The 18,006-nt window shown below is 44.7% G+C and overlaps 1 protein-coding gene across 1 annotated transcript in view; it reads left to right on the forward strand.

The window, feature by feature from the left end:
* The first annotated feature begins 211 nt into the window (after positions 1-211).
* Positions 212-18,006, forward strand: part of CACNG3 (calcium voltage-gated channel auxiliary subunit gamma 3) — a 111,820-nt gene continuing 94,025 nt past the window's right edge. Inside the window, exon 1 of the mRNA XM_083152924.1 lies at positions 212-2,016. Within this exon, the coding sequence (XP_083009050.1) occupies positions 1,806-2,016 (211 nt within the window). The 5' untranslated portion in view covers positions 212-1,805. The remainder of the gene's footprint in view (positions 2,017-18,006) is intronic.

An 18,006-nucleotide genomic window follows, 5' to 3' on the forward strand; every position in this document is an offset into this window, starting at 1 on the left:
GGGAGACAGAGAGAGAGGTAAGGCAAGAGAGGTGAAGGGAGATAGGTAAGGGGAGAGTGAGAGAGATAAGGAGACAGATAAAAGAAGAGAGTAAAAAAGAGGGAGATAAGGGGATACAGAGAGAGCTGAGAGAAAGAGGGGTAAGAGAGATCGGTAAGAGGGGAGAGAGGGGGGGGGGGTAAGAAGAGATCGGTAAGGAGAGAGAGACAGAGGGGGATAAGGGAAGAGACAGAGTTAAGAGAAAGAGGTTAGGAAAGACAGGGTCAGGGTAGTAAGAGGAAGAGGGTGGGGGATAAGGAGAGGGAGGCAGAGAGAGAGATTGTGAGGGGGAGAGAAGGGAGTAAGGAGAGAGAGAGAGAGGTAAGAAGAGACGGTATCTGGGATGTCTGAGAGAGGGCGAATGGCAGAGAAGGGCGATAGGGAAGGAGAATGTAGAGGCAGAGATTGGAGCTATATAGATTAAGAGGAGAGAAAAGGAGGGAGACTGTTTATTGCAGCAACAGAAGACGTAACATCGGGACTGTAAGCCAAAACACTGAGAGAAGAGTCAACAGGAGACCCGTAACATAAGAAGGGGAGATAGGTAGGTGTGGCTGGGGACCTACCATCTTCTGAGCATAGACTTTAGGGATAGAATAAGAGAAGCAGGTTTCAGGTCTGACACATGAACTGAGACCCCGTTCTGACACATGAACTGGAATGATCCGGACATGGAGAAACTTTCCTGAGAGGCACATGGTCTCTAGAATCCATCATATTTTAATGATCCAAAAGTGGGCTGCCAGGGCAGGTCTGTGCCACGTCTTTCTAGGAGCATAACTCAGCATTCACCTCTCCAAAGACAGCTTGGGCAAAAGCCAGCAACAGGGGATGAAGGTGCCCATGGTGCTTCCTCCTAGCTTGGGATATCGCCTTTGGATTGATGGATTTCTGCCTAGATGGACTGAATTTTGACCCCAAAGACTTAGTGCAACAGTTATGAGGAGAGGTTTCTGTGGTTTTCTGCTGATAGATTCCAGTGCCAAAAGGAAATCCCAACGAAGGTGCTAAACTGACGCAAAAGCCCCAAATCAGGCACCTTAGAATTGACATTGGTCCCCCATTAGGCTCATGCTGCAAGGTAACCCAGGATCCATGGACCAAGTGTGCAGCAACAGTTTGGATCTTACAATAAAGGTACATTTATAGGGATTTACAAAAGGATCCAGCATCTGACGCAGCGCACATGTGATACTTAGTATATGGGAGCGCAGAACGCAGGAGCTGTTCGTTCAGCACCACACTGGGCACACAGCAGATCTCAGGCACTGTATATGGGAGCGCAGAACGCAGGAGCTGTCCGTTCAGCACCACACTGGGCAATCAGCACATCTCAGACACTGGCTATGAGCTGTCCCTTCAGCACCACAGCCTCTGCCCCCGCCATACTGAGGGAGGAAGAATCAGGATTCTTGCATGTTGTGGGATCTTCTAGTCACCATGAGCACAGGGAAACTTTAAGATCTCTGCCAGTGCCTTGCCTGGGAGCATTAGAACATATTCGATTTTAAAATACAATTTATTTTCTCCAAACCTTCAGACAAAGTTCTAAAGTGAAGAGCAAACTGGTTATGAGTACAGACTTCCAGTCCTACTTAATGGAGAGTCTGCATTTCTTCCTACATAAGTTTGCACTGAAAAGTTCTCTCACTTTGCTGGATTAAAACCATACACTTCCAGTACCAGTACCTGCCTGACCTCTCCTAAAAGGTTGTCACCTAACCCAGGTTCCTCTCTAGCAAGGGGTCCAACTACCATGACCAAGCATGAGGATGTGTGACAGAGGTGTTCAGATGCTAATAACTACTGTGGGGGCCTTTGCTGCTTTCAGTCTGATGACCATTGCAGTGGGCACGGATTACTGGCTGTATTCTAGAGGGGTCTGCAAGGCTAAATCCACCAATGACAATGAAACCAGCAAGAAGAACGAAGAGGTGATGACTCACTCAGGGTTATGGAGAACTTGCTGCCTTGAAGGTATGTGTTCCCTTCTGTAGACACCTGTGACCATTGTACTGTAAACTGTTGCATATGTAGCTGAGCAAGCTATGGCCCTTCTGCAGTTGCCAACTACAAGTTCCAGCATGGCCAGCCTACATCTGGCTGCCAGATCATGTTGGTACTTGTAGTTTTAGGGCCGCAAATAATTCACAGGTTGCCTGAATATGGTTTCAAGTGCAGGTATATCTTGTTTTAATACAGACATATATAATAATATACTGTATACTGTGTAAAGTGTGCAACATGACGTTATCATACCACAAATTCAGTTTCTATATCTGAAAATATTTCGTGAGTAATTAGACCGGTTCCTGCCATTAAGATGCATTGCTGTGGATGCCATTTGTAATCAGTGACTTAATATATGCTAAGCAGGGAGCATTAGATTTGCCCTATGAATCATTGCTGTAACCCATGTACATAATTCGCTGTGTTTATGCTGTTTTGTCCTCGCTTGCAGTGTTGTCTGGCATCTAGCACTGAATATATGCTATAAATATGTTCTACCATCTCCCCTCTGTTAATGCTGCAGTATTGGTCCTGCCAGCATGACTGACTTCAGCAGTGTGATCATGTAGTGCTCTTGCTTCACCCCAAGTATTTCCCTATCACAGTAACTTTCTCTGAATAAATGACTTTTTTACTCCTCTGTGCAGCAAATGTACTCAACTAAAAGATTGCAAGTAGAAAATGAGAGCGAAGAAGCAAGATTAGGGAATTATCTCTGCTGGATGAGGTCAGGGTGGCAGATCTGAAGTACTGGACTGTAATTAGTATTGTAGTAGAATGAAAGGATACTTGTAGATCAGAAGAAAGGCAAACCGCCTATAGAACTGCAGATGCTGAGACAACAAGTCCCAGCATGCCTTGCCAAGCTAGCCAGGAGGGCAGGTTGAGACTTTTGGTTCCTCGATAGCTTCAGAGCCACAAGTTGTCAATGCCTGGAGAGGCCCTGTAAGGAGGAACATAAATGCTTCTTATGATTGTATTAAACACCTGGTGCAAATACTCTTTTTATAGAGAATTATATATTACATAATTATTATTATTATATCTGTATTCAAAGGTTAAAGTGGTCAACTCCCACCCAATAAGTTCGTGCCAGAGAACTCTTTCCCTGGCTTCTCTATTTCATCTCACCTACCCAGATCTCATCCTTGGATCTAAAGTCTCAGTTTGACAATAACTCACTTCTTCTGTATCTATGTTGATTTTTTTTCCCCAATGTGGGATATTTTCTAATATTAGCTTGTGTGTGGGAGATACCTAACAGAGAATTGCTATGGATTTCTGCTCATCTGAAAGGGTTAACCGCTTCACGGCCAGGGTCCAGCTAAGTGACAGAAAGTAGTGCTATTGACACTCACTGTGTACTCATTAAGCAACAGTGTCATTAGCAGATGTTCAATATATCCAGCCTCTGATCATTTTGTGTATTTTTTTTTTACTATAACCTTATCACGACATACAATTATTTGGAAAAAGTCATAAATCTAAAAAAAAAAAAAAAAAACAATATCTGCTACTGGTCACTAATGTTCATCTTGGGAGTCTCTAACCCCCTCCCACATGTCATAAACCAAGAAAAATACTACAATATACAGTAACTTGTTTCTGTCTATACCAGCTGAGTGGAGAATGGATGTTGTGGTCCAAGATGGGCTTTTTCTTATTTATCTTAGGTTTGTAAAGGGTTAACAAGACTGTGAAACTACTTGCCTTGCCTAAATCACAGATTCTCCCTGTATTTAATCTTCTTTCCATTGCAGAGATTAATCAAGCCTTCTCCAATCTCTTCATGTTTTTGACTTCCAGATCCATTCACCTTATATACTGTATATGCTAAATGAGATAGAATGGAACTACACCGAAAATACTACAATTCATCTTTCAGACCACTTTCACACATGATTCATAGCAGGTCTTGTGTGCACAAAACAGAACCACAACTGAAGGTCACCTCTAATTTGAAAAAGGTGCAAAGTGCTAAATACTGTATACTTTCCGTTGTTTTCCTTTATATTGCAAAAGAGATCAAGGGGAATTATTATATTTAGCCTGGACCCAGTATTTGCACAAACCATTTATTTAATTTGCTAAAATAAGACATCTTTATATATATATATATTTTTTTTAAATATTTAAATAGACTTTAGGTTTACTTCGGATCCACTGATCTTGTTATAAACAGCGGTGTTGTCTGTTATAACGGTTGAGTAGTGAGATCATCAGTTTAATATTATACATAATAATGTCCCCCCCCCCCCCCCCTGTAACATCCCCTACATGTTGGGGATGTTACAAGTCTCCCTGTGTTTCATGTCCTAAATGAAAGCACTTTTAGCCTGCAGTCCTATATCCTTACATGGATACGGAACTCCTGTGTGGCTCGTTATAGCTGTATGGTGCACAGTAGAAGGTCTTGCACATCATTCAGTGTAAGATACTGTACCTGATATATGACTTCTGCAATGTAACAGATGACTATAGCCCATATATATTATTCCTGGTGAATTTCATAGATGTTACTGTGTGATGTCATAATTCTGACAGCATGCATTCTGGGAGTTCACTACTAGAAAATAAAGATTTGGTTAGAACCAGTATATGTGTGTGTGTGTGTGTGTGTGTGTGTGTGTGTGTGTGTGTGTGTGTGTGTGCGCGCGTTCGCCACAAACTGCCTGTACTGTACATTATATGCATCTAATACATTATGTAGTACAGTTCATTAACAATCCAGTTAGCTAAAGTAGTGCATTATTATGTAGTATATAATGGGGTATCAATAACATATGAGTCAGAATACAGTGAAAGTTAAGATTGTAATTAAATTATAAACATTACTGACATAACACATGTTGTAATTATCTAATCTGTAATAAATATTATTAGATCATTACACATATGTATGATTATATGTATATTGTTTATTTAAAGGGATGCATTGTAAGGCTTAGGATACAGAATACAGAATGCAGCTTTATTTAGGAATATAAGGCAATTGTAAAAAAAAGCTTAGAGTACTGTAATCCGGGAGATTTAAAGATATAGTCGGGGCCCAATTTTGATCCAGATTTCTATGGAGAAGTTAAATTACTGCTTTACATCAAAGTCTAAAGGACACAAAGCCGTGAATGGTGCATGTAATTGTGGCTTAGAAATTGCATTGTAAAATAGAGACATACAAGGAGGTTGCATACCAGACATTGGTGACCAATTTCCCTTGAACTCCCCCAGTGTTCTGGACGAAAGATGTGATGCACACACACACACTGACCGATTTGACGAAAGATCTAGCTCCAGTCTATGGGTTTTTAAAAAAGATATCCAAAATGAGCTGCCTGCACAGCCGACGAACAACCCTGATGAATGACCTGCGGGTATGCGCATCATCGTTCATGGTTCGTCGTTCGTAGCACACACACACTGAAAGATATTTCGACCTATATCGTTCAGAAGGGCCATCATGAACGATATTGGTTGAAAAATTGTACAGTGTGTGTGTGTGTGTGTGTGTGTGCACCTTAAAGGCCACCTTACACTTGTTCAACTTATTGTCCAACAAGTTGGACCTGATTGACTCGAGATTTATCCTATGTGCAGGAGGATCAATCTCATGCAATCTCTTGGTTATACCCAATGGCACGGTATTGTGCATTGGGTCCTACACATAAGATTTTGCCAGACTGGAACATCAGATTTTGTCAGATAGATTGACCCAATCCACCTGAATTGGGTCAAATCTGACAAAATCACACAAGTGTAAGGGGCCCTTAAGAGTTAGGTATTTGGACCATCACCCCCCCCCCCCCCCCCCCCCCCCCCATATCCCATGGAACACACTGCTCCTCACCCACTCTTTCTGGCCTAAGCTCCATTAATGATGTTACAGTTGGTCTATTAACATTTGGTTTTTAGTTGGTAGATATGTGGGATGATGGCAACAGGCCATTGTGCATTCAGTTAAATCAGAGGTCAATAAACTTTTTTACCCTTTACCCCAAGATATATTTATATACGCCGACGTTACCCCCTTGATTTAAAAGGAAGGAAATCATACTGTATAATTTTAATACACACTGTACCCCCAGAAATTGATGATATATCCTGCTAGTAGGGTACACAGCCTGGCAGCCGTTGATGAGAATGATGATGATAACGTATGGCTGTATGTGGTACAAAATTGTGTGTGGTATAGCCATTAATAATGTGACGTCCAGGCAACTATGAGTGTCAGTATTTTAAGGTGCTATAGTGGCAGTCTGTGCAGACCAGAGATGGGTATACCTTGATAGGAGCCTATAACCAGGTAAAGAAAATTTGTGCTACAGCGGAAGTACTTGACCCTACGGAATAAGCGGGTGGTCTTGGAGGCGGTGCCCGGGCATGACGCAGGGAAGCGTGTTATACACTAGGGCCTGACGCACTGCACTACGTCCAGTCATTGGACACTACAGTACTATAACACACACAGCCGGGCATGCAGCGTATAGAATCTATATATATAGATTATATATGCCATGAAATGAAATTCCTGAGGGTTGATTCAAATGCATGCCCGGCTGTGTCTCGGCAGCGCAACCGTCCATTGGAGGTTATTCTGATTGACTTGCAAAGCTGCGAAATTCACAGCTTTGCAAATCAAGTAAATGCTGCCCGCGGCCGTCAGGAACGTCTGCCCACAGCGCACACCCTAATTTCACCTGCACGGCGAATGGATGTTTAGCACAAGCAGCCATTTGCATCTTGCGTGCATGGAAAATCTCTGTGGCGCCTTGGTACGGGAAGAGGGGGGGGGGGCAGCTGACATCGGGTGACGTCAGCTGCCCACCCCCAGGCACCCACGTCACAGGCTAATTACCATGGGAATGCCCAGCATTTTCATGGGGACGCCCATGAAATTCTTGGCGTTCCCATGGGCGCGACTCCAGTCTACAGGCCACATGCCCCCCGCCTGCACTGAGGGCCTGTACATGTGCATAAGCATATCTGCATTCGCGCAGCCCATCAACATCATAGGATAGATCAGAATGACCGTCCATTACCTCCAGGAATTTCATTTTTACTCCATGATGGGTAATTTACCCCTGTTCCCTGACCACTGAGTTAAATAGATGATGGTAGAGGCAATGTTCCTGGCCCAGGGCTTACTTGAGGCGTCAGTTCCCTCCAGCCAACCACTTACCCTACCAAAACTAGCAGTCACCCCATAAAGGGCAACAAAAAGAAACACATTTACTTTACACTGTTCTTATGTCAGCTGCCCTGTGCCATCCTCTCCCTGATGTCAGCAATTAGTGCATCTTCTGGGGGTGCAGGAATGAATAATAGGGGAACATAGTTCATCTTATTTACCAGAATAAGGGGGAGGGTGCAGGGCATACTGCAACTACCCGGGAGTTAGATTTGGGGGAATTATTTTGTTTCTGTGCAGGGTAAATACTGGCTAGTTTATTCTTACGATGCAATTTAGACTTCAATTTGAATACACCTCACCCAAATCTAACTCTCTCTGCACATTTTACATCTGCTCACCTGTGGGACTGTGGCGGATGGTTGTTCCAGGGAGAGTCAGACTGCAAGGAGTTGCAGCCTTTGGTCTCCTGCAGTGCCAGAGACTTCAACTCATCCAAGCTGCATGATGCTTAACTACAGCTGCCACGCAAGTCTGTCATCTGTGTGCGTGAGGTGCTGCGGTACTTGTGTATTTTGGCGGCGCCCCCGATGTCGTACGACGGACACATCGCATCGCATCGCATGCCATCCCCTATACGACCAAAAATCGTATAAGCAACCTAAAGGGTGCTTTTGAGCACCCAAATGGGTGCTTACAATGTTAAATGCACCCCCACGCCACCCCCCCACTATAAACGTGAACCCGAAGTGTGGCGAGCGCAGCGAGCCCACGAGGGGCGGCGGTACGCGTCCTACGACCTTTTCATACCCCCACTATCCACGTCGGCGTGGAGTTGAGAATAGAATAGTGTGGCGAGCGCAGCAAGCCACCGAGCCCGAAGCGTGGCGAGCGCAGCGAGCCCCGCGTGGGGACGCGGATACCTTCACAGGTAAACGCGTCCCTTTGCGGGCTTCACAGGTATCCGCGTCCCCTCGCTGCGCTCGCCACGCTTCGGGCTCGGTGGCTCGCTGCGCTCGCCACACTATTCTATTCTCAACTCCACGCCGACATGGATAGTGGGGGTATGAAAAGGTCGTAGGATGCGTACCGCCGCCCCTCGCGGGCTCGCTGCGCTCGCCACGCTTCGGGTTTACGTTTATAGTGGGGGGGTGGCGTGGGGGTGCATTTAACATTGTAAGCACCCATGTGCTTTACATTGTATAAGCACCCATTAGGGTGCTTATACAATGTTTAATCGCATCGCATCGTATGGCATTGTATGCCATGTACAATGGCATACAATTTCAAAATTGTATGCCATCGTGCACTATCGTACGATATCGCGTCGCATCGCATACCATCGTATACGTTATGGTATGCGATGCGATGGGCGCCGCCAAAATACACAAGTACCGGTGCTGCTGCTGCAGAACATCTGCCATGTTACCAAGTTATTATCTTTAATTATTGTTGTGTCGATTAACATCACTATCAAGCAGCGCAACACTCTGCCAACAATGACCCCATTATCACCCGGAATATCCCAAGTAGGTCGTCCTTCACACTGTACATGGCTCCAGGCTTCTTCTTCTGGGAGATGATACAATCTCCAAGGTCCGGGATATCCCTATGCGGGTATAGGCAGTTGTTTAGACCTGATCGCTGGGCGGCTTATTTTTGGAGCCCAGCCAAGGTGAAATCCTGCCTTGTGCAAGTTGGATCAGCAATTAGCTGCGAATCCATATTCCCAGTGTGTGTAGTTTGTGCGTAGCCCAGGACTTACTCGGCGGCTGTGATAGACACAGTCGGATTGGGGTCAACGCTGAGGCCACACGATTTATCCTGTGCACCACTGCGTTTCCCTGACACTCTCAGAAACCACCCACAAATGCCGGCTTCAGTCCATCACCTTGCACACGGCCAGCAATCACCATCGCAGGATGGCCCCACGCATGCATGCTACGGGCTGTACCCATGTGCAGTCTATCGATCAATCCTCTAGCTTATGAATTCCCAGCCGTGCTATCAGGTCTGTATAACCCTCATACTCCGCTGTATGTGGACAGAACTGCAGTCACATTCATTGCCTGTGTGGTTCACGTCAGGATCTGGCACTGGTACTATTTGAACTTATGGGGCGCAGTTATAAGGGGAGCTGTATAAGGCCTTCTACATAGGAGAAATGGGAAAGATAACCATAGCATCCTGTCATATTATATCTAGAATATGATTGGTTCATTAGCCATGTATGATCTTTAGGTTTGAAGATCTCTCCCTGATTGTTCTTCACCTGTCACTCCGATGATGCAATGCTCACTATTGTGCATTCCGCTCTTACTCATTGGGATCAGAGAATTCCATCTCACATTCCTAATGGTTTTGATGATTCCTACGGGTCAGAACGACAAAATCAAAATGTAGTCCAGTGTGTACGCACTATGGGCCATTTTCAGGCCCTGGTGTGTAAGTGCGCAAATCCCTTTTCAACGATTTATGCACTTCTGCGCATTCGCGTACCTGGAGCGCACAAGCCCTGAAACTGCCATCACAGACCACATTACCGACCGGGAGCGGCAACCGAATGTTTTGTGGGAGAGGTGCAGGCTACACAAACGTGCCAGGACCACTCAAGGAGAGGGCCGTGGCGGCTGCGTTGGACCACAATTTATCAATGTGACGGCAACATTTTTTTGATGATGACAATAAATTTGTGTTTCATGATATATTTCTATTGCATAGTAAGAGAGCGCACGCTAGGCCTGTAGTAAACACTCCAGCTTGTTCTTTCATTGCTTTGTAGTCTTCATTATGTGAAACAGAACTAGCTGTGCACATGCTCAAATGGAAGCATTTGAGATTCTAAGGATGGCAGCCTGGTGTACAATACCCTCACACCCAGAATTCACAGCTAGGGGGCATTTGTGTGACACTTCGAATCCTAGGTTTCATACAGTAGCATAGAATGTGATAGCAGATAAAAACCACTTGACCCAACTAGTCTACCCATGTACTTACACACTAGGCTTAATTCTTGTCTGGAGCCAGTTAGCCTATCATTGTATTTTGGGAAGAAACCTGGGCACCCAGAGGAAACCACTCAAGTACGGGGCGAACACACAAACTCCGCACAGTTAGGTCCGTGGTGAGCATAGAACCCATGACCTTAGCGCTGTGAGGCAGTAATGCTAACCATTACACCATCTGTATACATTTTCCCCACACAACAGTAGTCATGAGAGAAGGGCCCTGAGTCTTTCTTCTGGGACTTTATGCAAATACTGCTCAGTGTTCTTCCCTGGTGTACAGCCATGCGCCTGCTTGTACAGGTAGATACGTCCACTTTTAGCATCTTTACCTCTTGGTGATTCCACCATCAGTCACACCGTTGGAACTCGCACCAGCCCCTTGCTAAGTGCACACTGTCCATCAGAGCATGGCCTGCAGTGTGAGCAACTGTGTGTCTGAGTTCACAACCACTTTAGTGACATACCTGCAGCACTCCCGTAGCACGCCCATCATAAGCACCACCGCCATGTGTCCATGGAACACCCAGCACATTTTCAAGACATTTCTGATACTGTGCATCTCAGTCACGACTGCAACTCTGGGCATGCGCAGCGCAACTTGATAGAAATAAATTGCTCATCTGATCCCGATATTGATATTTTGTCAGACTCCAGAATCCAGCCCAAGATGAGAAACCAATCTCACTTCCATTTGATTTTCAATTTTATTGTCACTACAAAAACATAAAAAAAAAAAATGTTTTACGATTCAAAAAGTAAGGGTGTGGCCACATCCCATTGCGGACTTGAGGGTCTCCCTGCAATAACACGGTGCTGGAGGGGACATGGCAGTGTTCTGGGTGGAGTTGATCAAACATACTATAATTGATTCCTCGATGATCAGGGCTATTGAGAGCGGAAACCGTCCTGTACAGTGGTGGTGGTGGTGGTGATGGTGGGGGGGGGCAATGATTGGTCTGCACCACTATGTTTGGCACCCCTTTCCAACTGACCCGAGCTTCCGACAGGCCCTTCAACAAGCTCGGACCCATCTAAAGTACCAGGACGCACTCTCTGCTCCCCCTGTCCTATGATTGAACAGCACAGACTGGGCCTCAAACATGAATAAAGTCCATCCATTTGTGCATTCTGTGACCTTTATTAACCTTAGCTAATTGGTTTATAAATTATCTAATTAACAACGAGGGAAACTTATAGAGGGGCTGATTCTGAAGCATGTAGAAAGGTTATTGCAGATGTCAGCTTACTGCGCATGCACCAATGAAATAAATTGGCCCATACGCCAAGTCACAGATGGTGTTCGGTAGTTCGCACAGATTCATCCGTTTGCCCACCTGCCGGCAGACCTCTCTGTTCTTTACATCTATTTCCCTGTGCGGTGATAATGCAATCGCACGGAACTGGTCCATCTCATGTGAGTGTCATGTGCATGCGGTGAGTGTGCTATGGGTGTGTCAGCCGACTCAGTGCTCAGTTCAGGGTAGGGATGGCCATCGTTGCCTTTGCCATCAATGGTTGCCATCGATGGCAAAAGTGCAACAGGCCATTGATGGTGCATAAGTATGCAATGGATGACCATTGATGTTTTTACATATCGATGATCATCCATTTGCTTTGAAAGATTGGCCTGTGGGCGGGGCTTCTCGGGTGTTGGGGGCTCCGTGTCCCGGCCCCTTAATGAAAAAAATAAAAACAAAACGATTCAGTTAAGCCTGACAACGATGGTGGGAAACCATCTGGTTCTCCTCCATCGATGTCAAAACTATTCGACATCGGCCATAAACCATCGATGATTTCTAGTCATCGATGGTTGATGGCCATCCCTAGTTCAGGGACAGACATGGAACTGACGAATCTATTACAGCCGGCATGGGCCTGGTGTAAGTCCAATACTAATGATAGTGGCTTCGGCTTCCACATACAGACGAATGGCTTATTAGTATACACAGGTGGATTCTTGCATTAGCAGAAAACAGTAAGCAGACATCCGCGGCCAGACAGAAAAGCAGCCGCGAATGCTTCCGACTGAGATTCAGCCGCACAATGTTATAGATGAGAAGAAAGCCAATACAAGAACGCAAAGTCATTTGTATGCCGTGTATAAATAGGTAGCAATAGAAACGTTAAAATGGTAAACACTCGGTATACACAATGACATCGAAATAAGCAAAGCATTCATTTTTAATCAAGCCAACGGGATATAGAGGGTAACGACTCAGTCATCAATTTTCAATTTTAGCATAAAACCAACACTCTCCAAATTTATGACCCTGAACAATGATATGCAAACGAGATTTTGATATAAAGGGATGTACAGTAAAACAAAGATATATCGAGGTGTACAGTATACATTAAATGCAACACATTACTGCCGAACTGAACGACGCTTGCAAAATAATATTTTACAGCCACATAATAATTTAATATTTTATGTTTGATGGCGTTAATTGCCTCATTATATTTTCAACGGCGTGACAAGTCTAAAAATGCTGCGTGGCCACACGCACAACACTGGCTGGAAAATGTCCAAGCATAAATTAAAGGAAAATACAAATAATATACCTAGAGTTAAGGATACGCCTTGAGAATGTACAGTAGTCTATACATGAAACTGGGATTTTGGTTTTCGGTCTGTGGTGGAACTACATGTATCAGCATGCCAGCAGGGCCGGATTTGTCACAAGGGAGGTTGTTCAGGTTGATATGTTTGCATGCGAATTCGCAACACCAACCCCAGAAGCAGAAGCTACTACTGGCTCCAGCAAACATTTGCCATTCTCATCTGCCCGAACCAGCCTGAAAGGACCGGATACAATCTTATACCTGTTTTACCAGCACCAAGTGGCAAGCCCCACTCCTTGCATAAGGACTCTCCACTCTAAAGGGACTTTGGACGCTAAAAGGGAAATTCGTATTCCATCAGGATCCATTCTTCCCCTAAATCGAGCAAGGTGGACGGTAACTATACCGTGGGGGAGGGAATAGGATGTGAGTGCGCAATCCCTACTGCTAAATAACAATTAACATGTGACACCTCTTTGGTAAAGAATAAAAATATTTTATTAATTTGTGCAAAATAACACAACGTTGATCATTTGTAAGATACACTTAAAGAAATAAAATGGGAGTGTCTCCTAATACCGGTATACATGAACTAGACATACAAACATGAAACATAGAAAAATAATGAGAAAAAAATAAAAAAATATATAAAAAAATCCATAGGGGCCTGATTCAGCTCCTGCTAATGGGACGAATGTTGTATTAAAAAAGGACAAAGTTAAGGTAAGGTAAAATAAGGTAAAACCCTTTCCAAACCCCCACACCTATCGTCCATACAGCGGGTATCCTGGTTTACAGGACCCTTATCATCCTCATTGCAGGACTTTATTCTTGGCACAACTTTGGCCTTTTTAATAGAACATTCGTCCCATTAGCAGGAGCTGAATCAGGCCCCTATGGATTTTTTATATTTTTTTTTATTTTTTTCTCATTATTTTTCTATGTTTCATGTTTGTATGTCTAGTTCATGTATACCGGTATTAGGAGACACTCCCATTTTATTTCTTTAAGTGTATCTTACAAATGATCAACGTTGTGTTATTTTGCACAAATTAATAAAAGATTTTTATTCTTTACCAAAGAGGTGTCACATGTTAATTGTTATTTAGCAGTAGGGATTGCGCACTCACATCCTATTCCCTCCCCCACGGTCTTTTCTACCAAGGTGCTATTGTAGTGCACCACAGGATATTGTGCAGCAGCCCTATCTACACACTGCAGGTACAGCGCAGTCTTATACCTTTCTATATAGAGGACGGTAACTATAACCCACTCTGTTTACAGAGGCGGTCCCATCACAAAATTTCCAGGCACTATAGGAACGGGCAGTGTACTAAGCCACATCCGAGTTCTGCTTTCTGCACCAATGCATTTTAATTAGTTCTTGTATTCTATGTGTGGCCATGTGGCCTATTAAATTGTGATACTTTTAAAAAAAAAAATAATAATTTTTACCATAAAATTGTGAAGTCAATCCAAATAGCATATCAGTTTTTTATTTAACCAGCGCCGCAAATCTTGGTTTTCTTTTCAGAGTTGCAAATGAATTCACCCAAAGAGGATGTTTGCGCGCACACAGTGGCTGAGCTGGCAGACATGAGAATATGCGTACGCACACGCAACTGCGGGTACTTTGAGACCACTCCTATTTGTGTACCGTTGCCAACACTCAAGTTCTCACGTGGTATGGGCATAGCTTCGCATAGTGTGTGCGAGTGCGTTTGCCATTCACACGGGTGCATGCCAATGTGCAAGCGAACAAAAGAACCAGAAAAAGGTTCCTAGGGCCTAGGAACGGCACCCATAAAGGGCGGCAGGCTGCCCGTGACCAGACTGAGTGACCTGACCAGGCATCTGCAGCAGCATGGCCGAGCTGGCTTCGGCGAGTGACGAGCAGCACCGCCGCTGTCATGATTCATGTCGGTGGCGGAGCTCATAACTCCGGAGGCTCCGCATGCTGAGCCACTGCCCATTCGCTATACTATACACATAGCCTATTGGCTGCTGTGTATAGGATGAGCTTGCAGGGGCGGGGACAGCTGAGCCGAGCAGCCAAGCACCAAGCCCAGTGTGTTGTTCCTCCACCTTTAGGCTCCCTCCCACCGGGTCCATCCAGTCCATACTGAGGTGCGTTGTGGTGGCTGAATATGTTAAAATAGGGGGAGTGGCGGCCAAAAATTGTGCCTAGGGGCAGCCTGACCCCCTAAATTCACCCCTGCATGCCCTGAGCAGCAATTTCTCTACTTCTTTGTTAGAGGCTCTACTATAATCTTAAGGATTAAAATTTGGTTTATACATGTACGTGCCACTTACGGTTGCATTCATTAAAGTGGACCGCTCCTCCATGTAAAGAGGACAGATTTGATGCTAACTCTTATATATATGTCCTGGCAGCTGGGTTATTGCAGGGAACTAATCCCACTGAAGTCTCATTTCATCTGTACAGTTCTAGAGATTAATACAAATCTTATTTGACTCGTATTTATTGCTGTATTGTGTCATATTATGTATAAATTCTGATGGCCTAAAGCTCCAGATTTCTGCCTTTGCCCTGATAAGTAGTCCATAGATCTGCCAACAGATTGGTTAGCGAAGGTGCAAAACTGTCAATAAACTTTATTGGCCTCATATGCAAATTACCACGGGAGACTCTTAAATCTTTCTTTACAAGTAGCAATCCTGTGAAGCAAAAAAACTAGGTGGATATTTACAGTAAATCAGTGTGGCAGTCTATAGGATGCAGCCAGAAAACCAGCCCCTTTTTTTCTTGGTTTGTATCTTCAGGTTGTTGTTATTGAATTATAACTTGGCAAAGAAGTCATAGTAAAACCATAGGTGGTGTGACCAGCCTCTGCAGTTGAAGGACCACCCATCACAGGAGGTGTGACTAGCCTCTGCAGGGGTGCGGCTACCCATTACCGGAGGTGTGACAGCCCTCTGCAGGGGTGTGGCCACCCAGCACAGAAGGTGAGACCAGTGTTTGCAGGTGGTGTGGCCACCCATCACAGGAGGTGTGACCAGCTTCTGCAGGGGGTGTGCCCACCCATCACAGCAGGTGTTCCCTGACTCTGCATGAGTATGGTCAACCACCATAGATGCTTGGCCAACCATTAGAGTGGGCATGCCCTGCGGACACCATGGAGGCTACAGTGCATCATCTGGGCACATATTGTACCAAATTCTGCACTGTAATGAATACACCATTGTCCTAAGAATGAAGTATGATGTAACATACATATAATAATAAAGCACAGTGATGCCCAATGCACCAAACAAAAGAGGTGTGATATTGGGAAATGAGGTAGGGTGTGTCCTTGAGGGTGTGACACTATAATGCTTAGTCCATATGGCCCGTAGTTACTTTTTTTGACATTTTTACTACTACATTCTTAGTTTGTAGTACGCTGCATGTGGAATGTTATTTTCACACAAGAAAACATTAGATATAGTAACCCAACCGCTACTTGTGATTGGCAGGAGGCTGTGTCGTTTCTATAGAAACAAACCCAGGTCACATGTTCTTCTATGCTCCCAATGAACCCGGAAGCTGGCGCTCTTGCACAGTAACGATACGTAGTGCACAGTGTTCCGGTACCATTGTTATCTGACAAGTCAGAACCCAGAATATAGTTTGCAATGAACACTATAAAAGCTCACACTCCTATGAAAAGCCAACTAGACCTATGATATCAGTATGTTACTCCTAAACCTATAATGTCAGAATCTGAATACACAGTCTGCTGCCCTGAGAATTTACTATACACACTGACCCTAACCCTCCCTTCTACAGTATGTGCCTAACCCTAACCTTCGTCCCCACATCCTAACCCTCCACTCCCTGCAGTCTAAACCTGACCCCCTTCCCCGACCTAACCATGGCCCGCCCTGGCATACATTCGGGGTGCCTGCTGTCAGAATTCCAGTGTTGGTTTCCTGATCCATTTAGAGGTTCCGGCACCAATGTTCTGAGCAGCCGGGATTACGGCATTGGGATTCTGGTACCCAACGCCTGGGATTATAACTGCATCCCATTGGCTGCCGGCTTTTCATACCCTTCGGGGCCTGATGGTTTACAGACTTTTCCACTGTTTATGGGGAAAGATTTTAGTCTCTCCAGTCAAAATATGTCTGCCCTCAAATAATCATTGTAATTAGAGTTTGTTACCGTCTATAACAAGATAAGCTGTAATTACAGCCCATGGTGGCGCAGTCTGCTCCAGGAGAGGTGTGACGTTCCAGTGCTACAATCCACGCATTTCACCTTTCCTTCATTTAAGGAATAACATTCACCGCTGAGTTTGTAAACTCTCATTTTGCGGATTGTCTATGATGAAGTGGGCTGGTGGGACAAGCATCCATTCATCCTGTGGTGTGCCAGCGATATACTAAGGGAGCATCAGTAAGAAGAAACCATTGCGGGCTCCCACGAGGAACACTTAGCGTCAGTTTTCTCCTGAAAAAGCAATTTATGGCCGAGTGCAAAATGAAATGAATATTCTGCCGATTTGTTTTGAAAATGTTACTTCTCCGGCTGCAATCAGAGCGGAGTCACTGTCACACATTAAATATGTCACCTTTTGCTCATTTTATTTTGTTGTTGACGCCTTCCCTCAGACACTGTTTACTAATTGTTATTATTAATTAGCGTGTACAGATGGAAAAAAGTAACACACGGCGTGCAAGGTACAGTAGCATAGGTACATGGGTCAAGGCATTCTCCTAATAGAATGTAATATTCCTCTGCCTTCCACTGATTTATAATGGACTTGAATTATATTTTTTCTTTGTTATTTCCTAACACACTAATGCGGGATATGTGGCCTACGGGTGCGGCAGGAAGGCAGCACCTCATCATGGCAGCACGGACAGTGTAATGGTTAGCATTGCTGCCTCACAGTGCTGAGGTCATGGGTTCTATTCCTACCATGTGTTATATATACGGGGCAGTACGGATGGTGTAATGGTTAGCATTACTGCCTCACAGCGCTGAGGTCATGGGTTCGATTCCCACCATGGCTATAACTGTGCAGAGCTTTTATATTCTCCCCGTGTTTGCGTGGGTTTCCTCCGGGTACTCCGGTTTCCTCCCACAATCCAAAAATATACTGGTAGGTGAATTGGCTCCGCCAAAAAATGAACCCTCGAATGTACATGTGGTAGGGAATGTGCAAAGGCAAATTCATGTGCACTGCAGGTGGGGCAGATGTAACATGTGCAGAGAGAGTTAGATTTGGGTGAGTTATTTTGTTTATGTGCAGGGTA

Source organism: Crinia signifera, chromosome 7 (assembly GCF_055691185.1).
Source record: "Crinia signifera chromosome 7, ASM5569118v1, whole genome shotgun sequence".
NCBI lineage: Eukaryota > Metazoa > Chordata > Amphibia > Anura > Myobatrachidae > Crinia > Crinia signifera.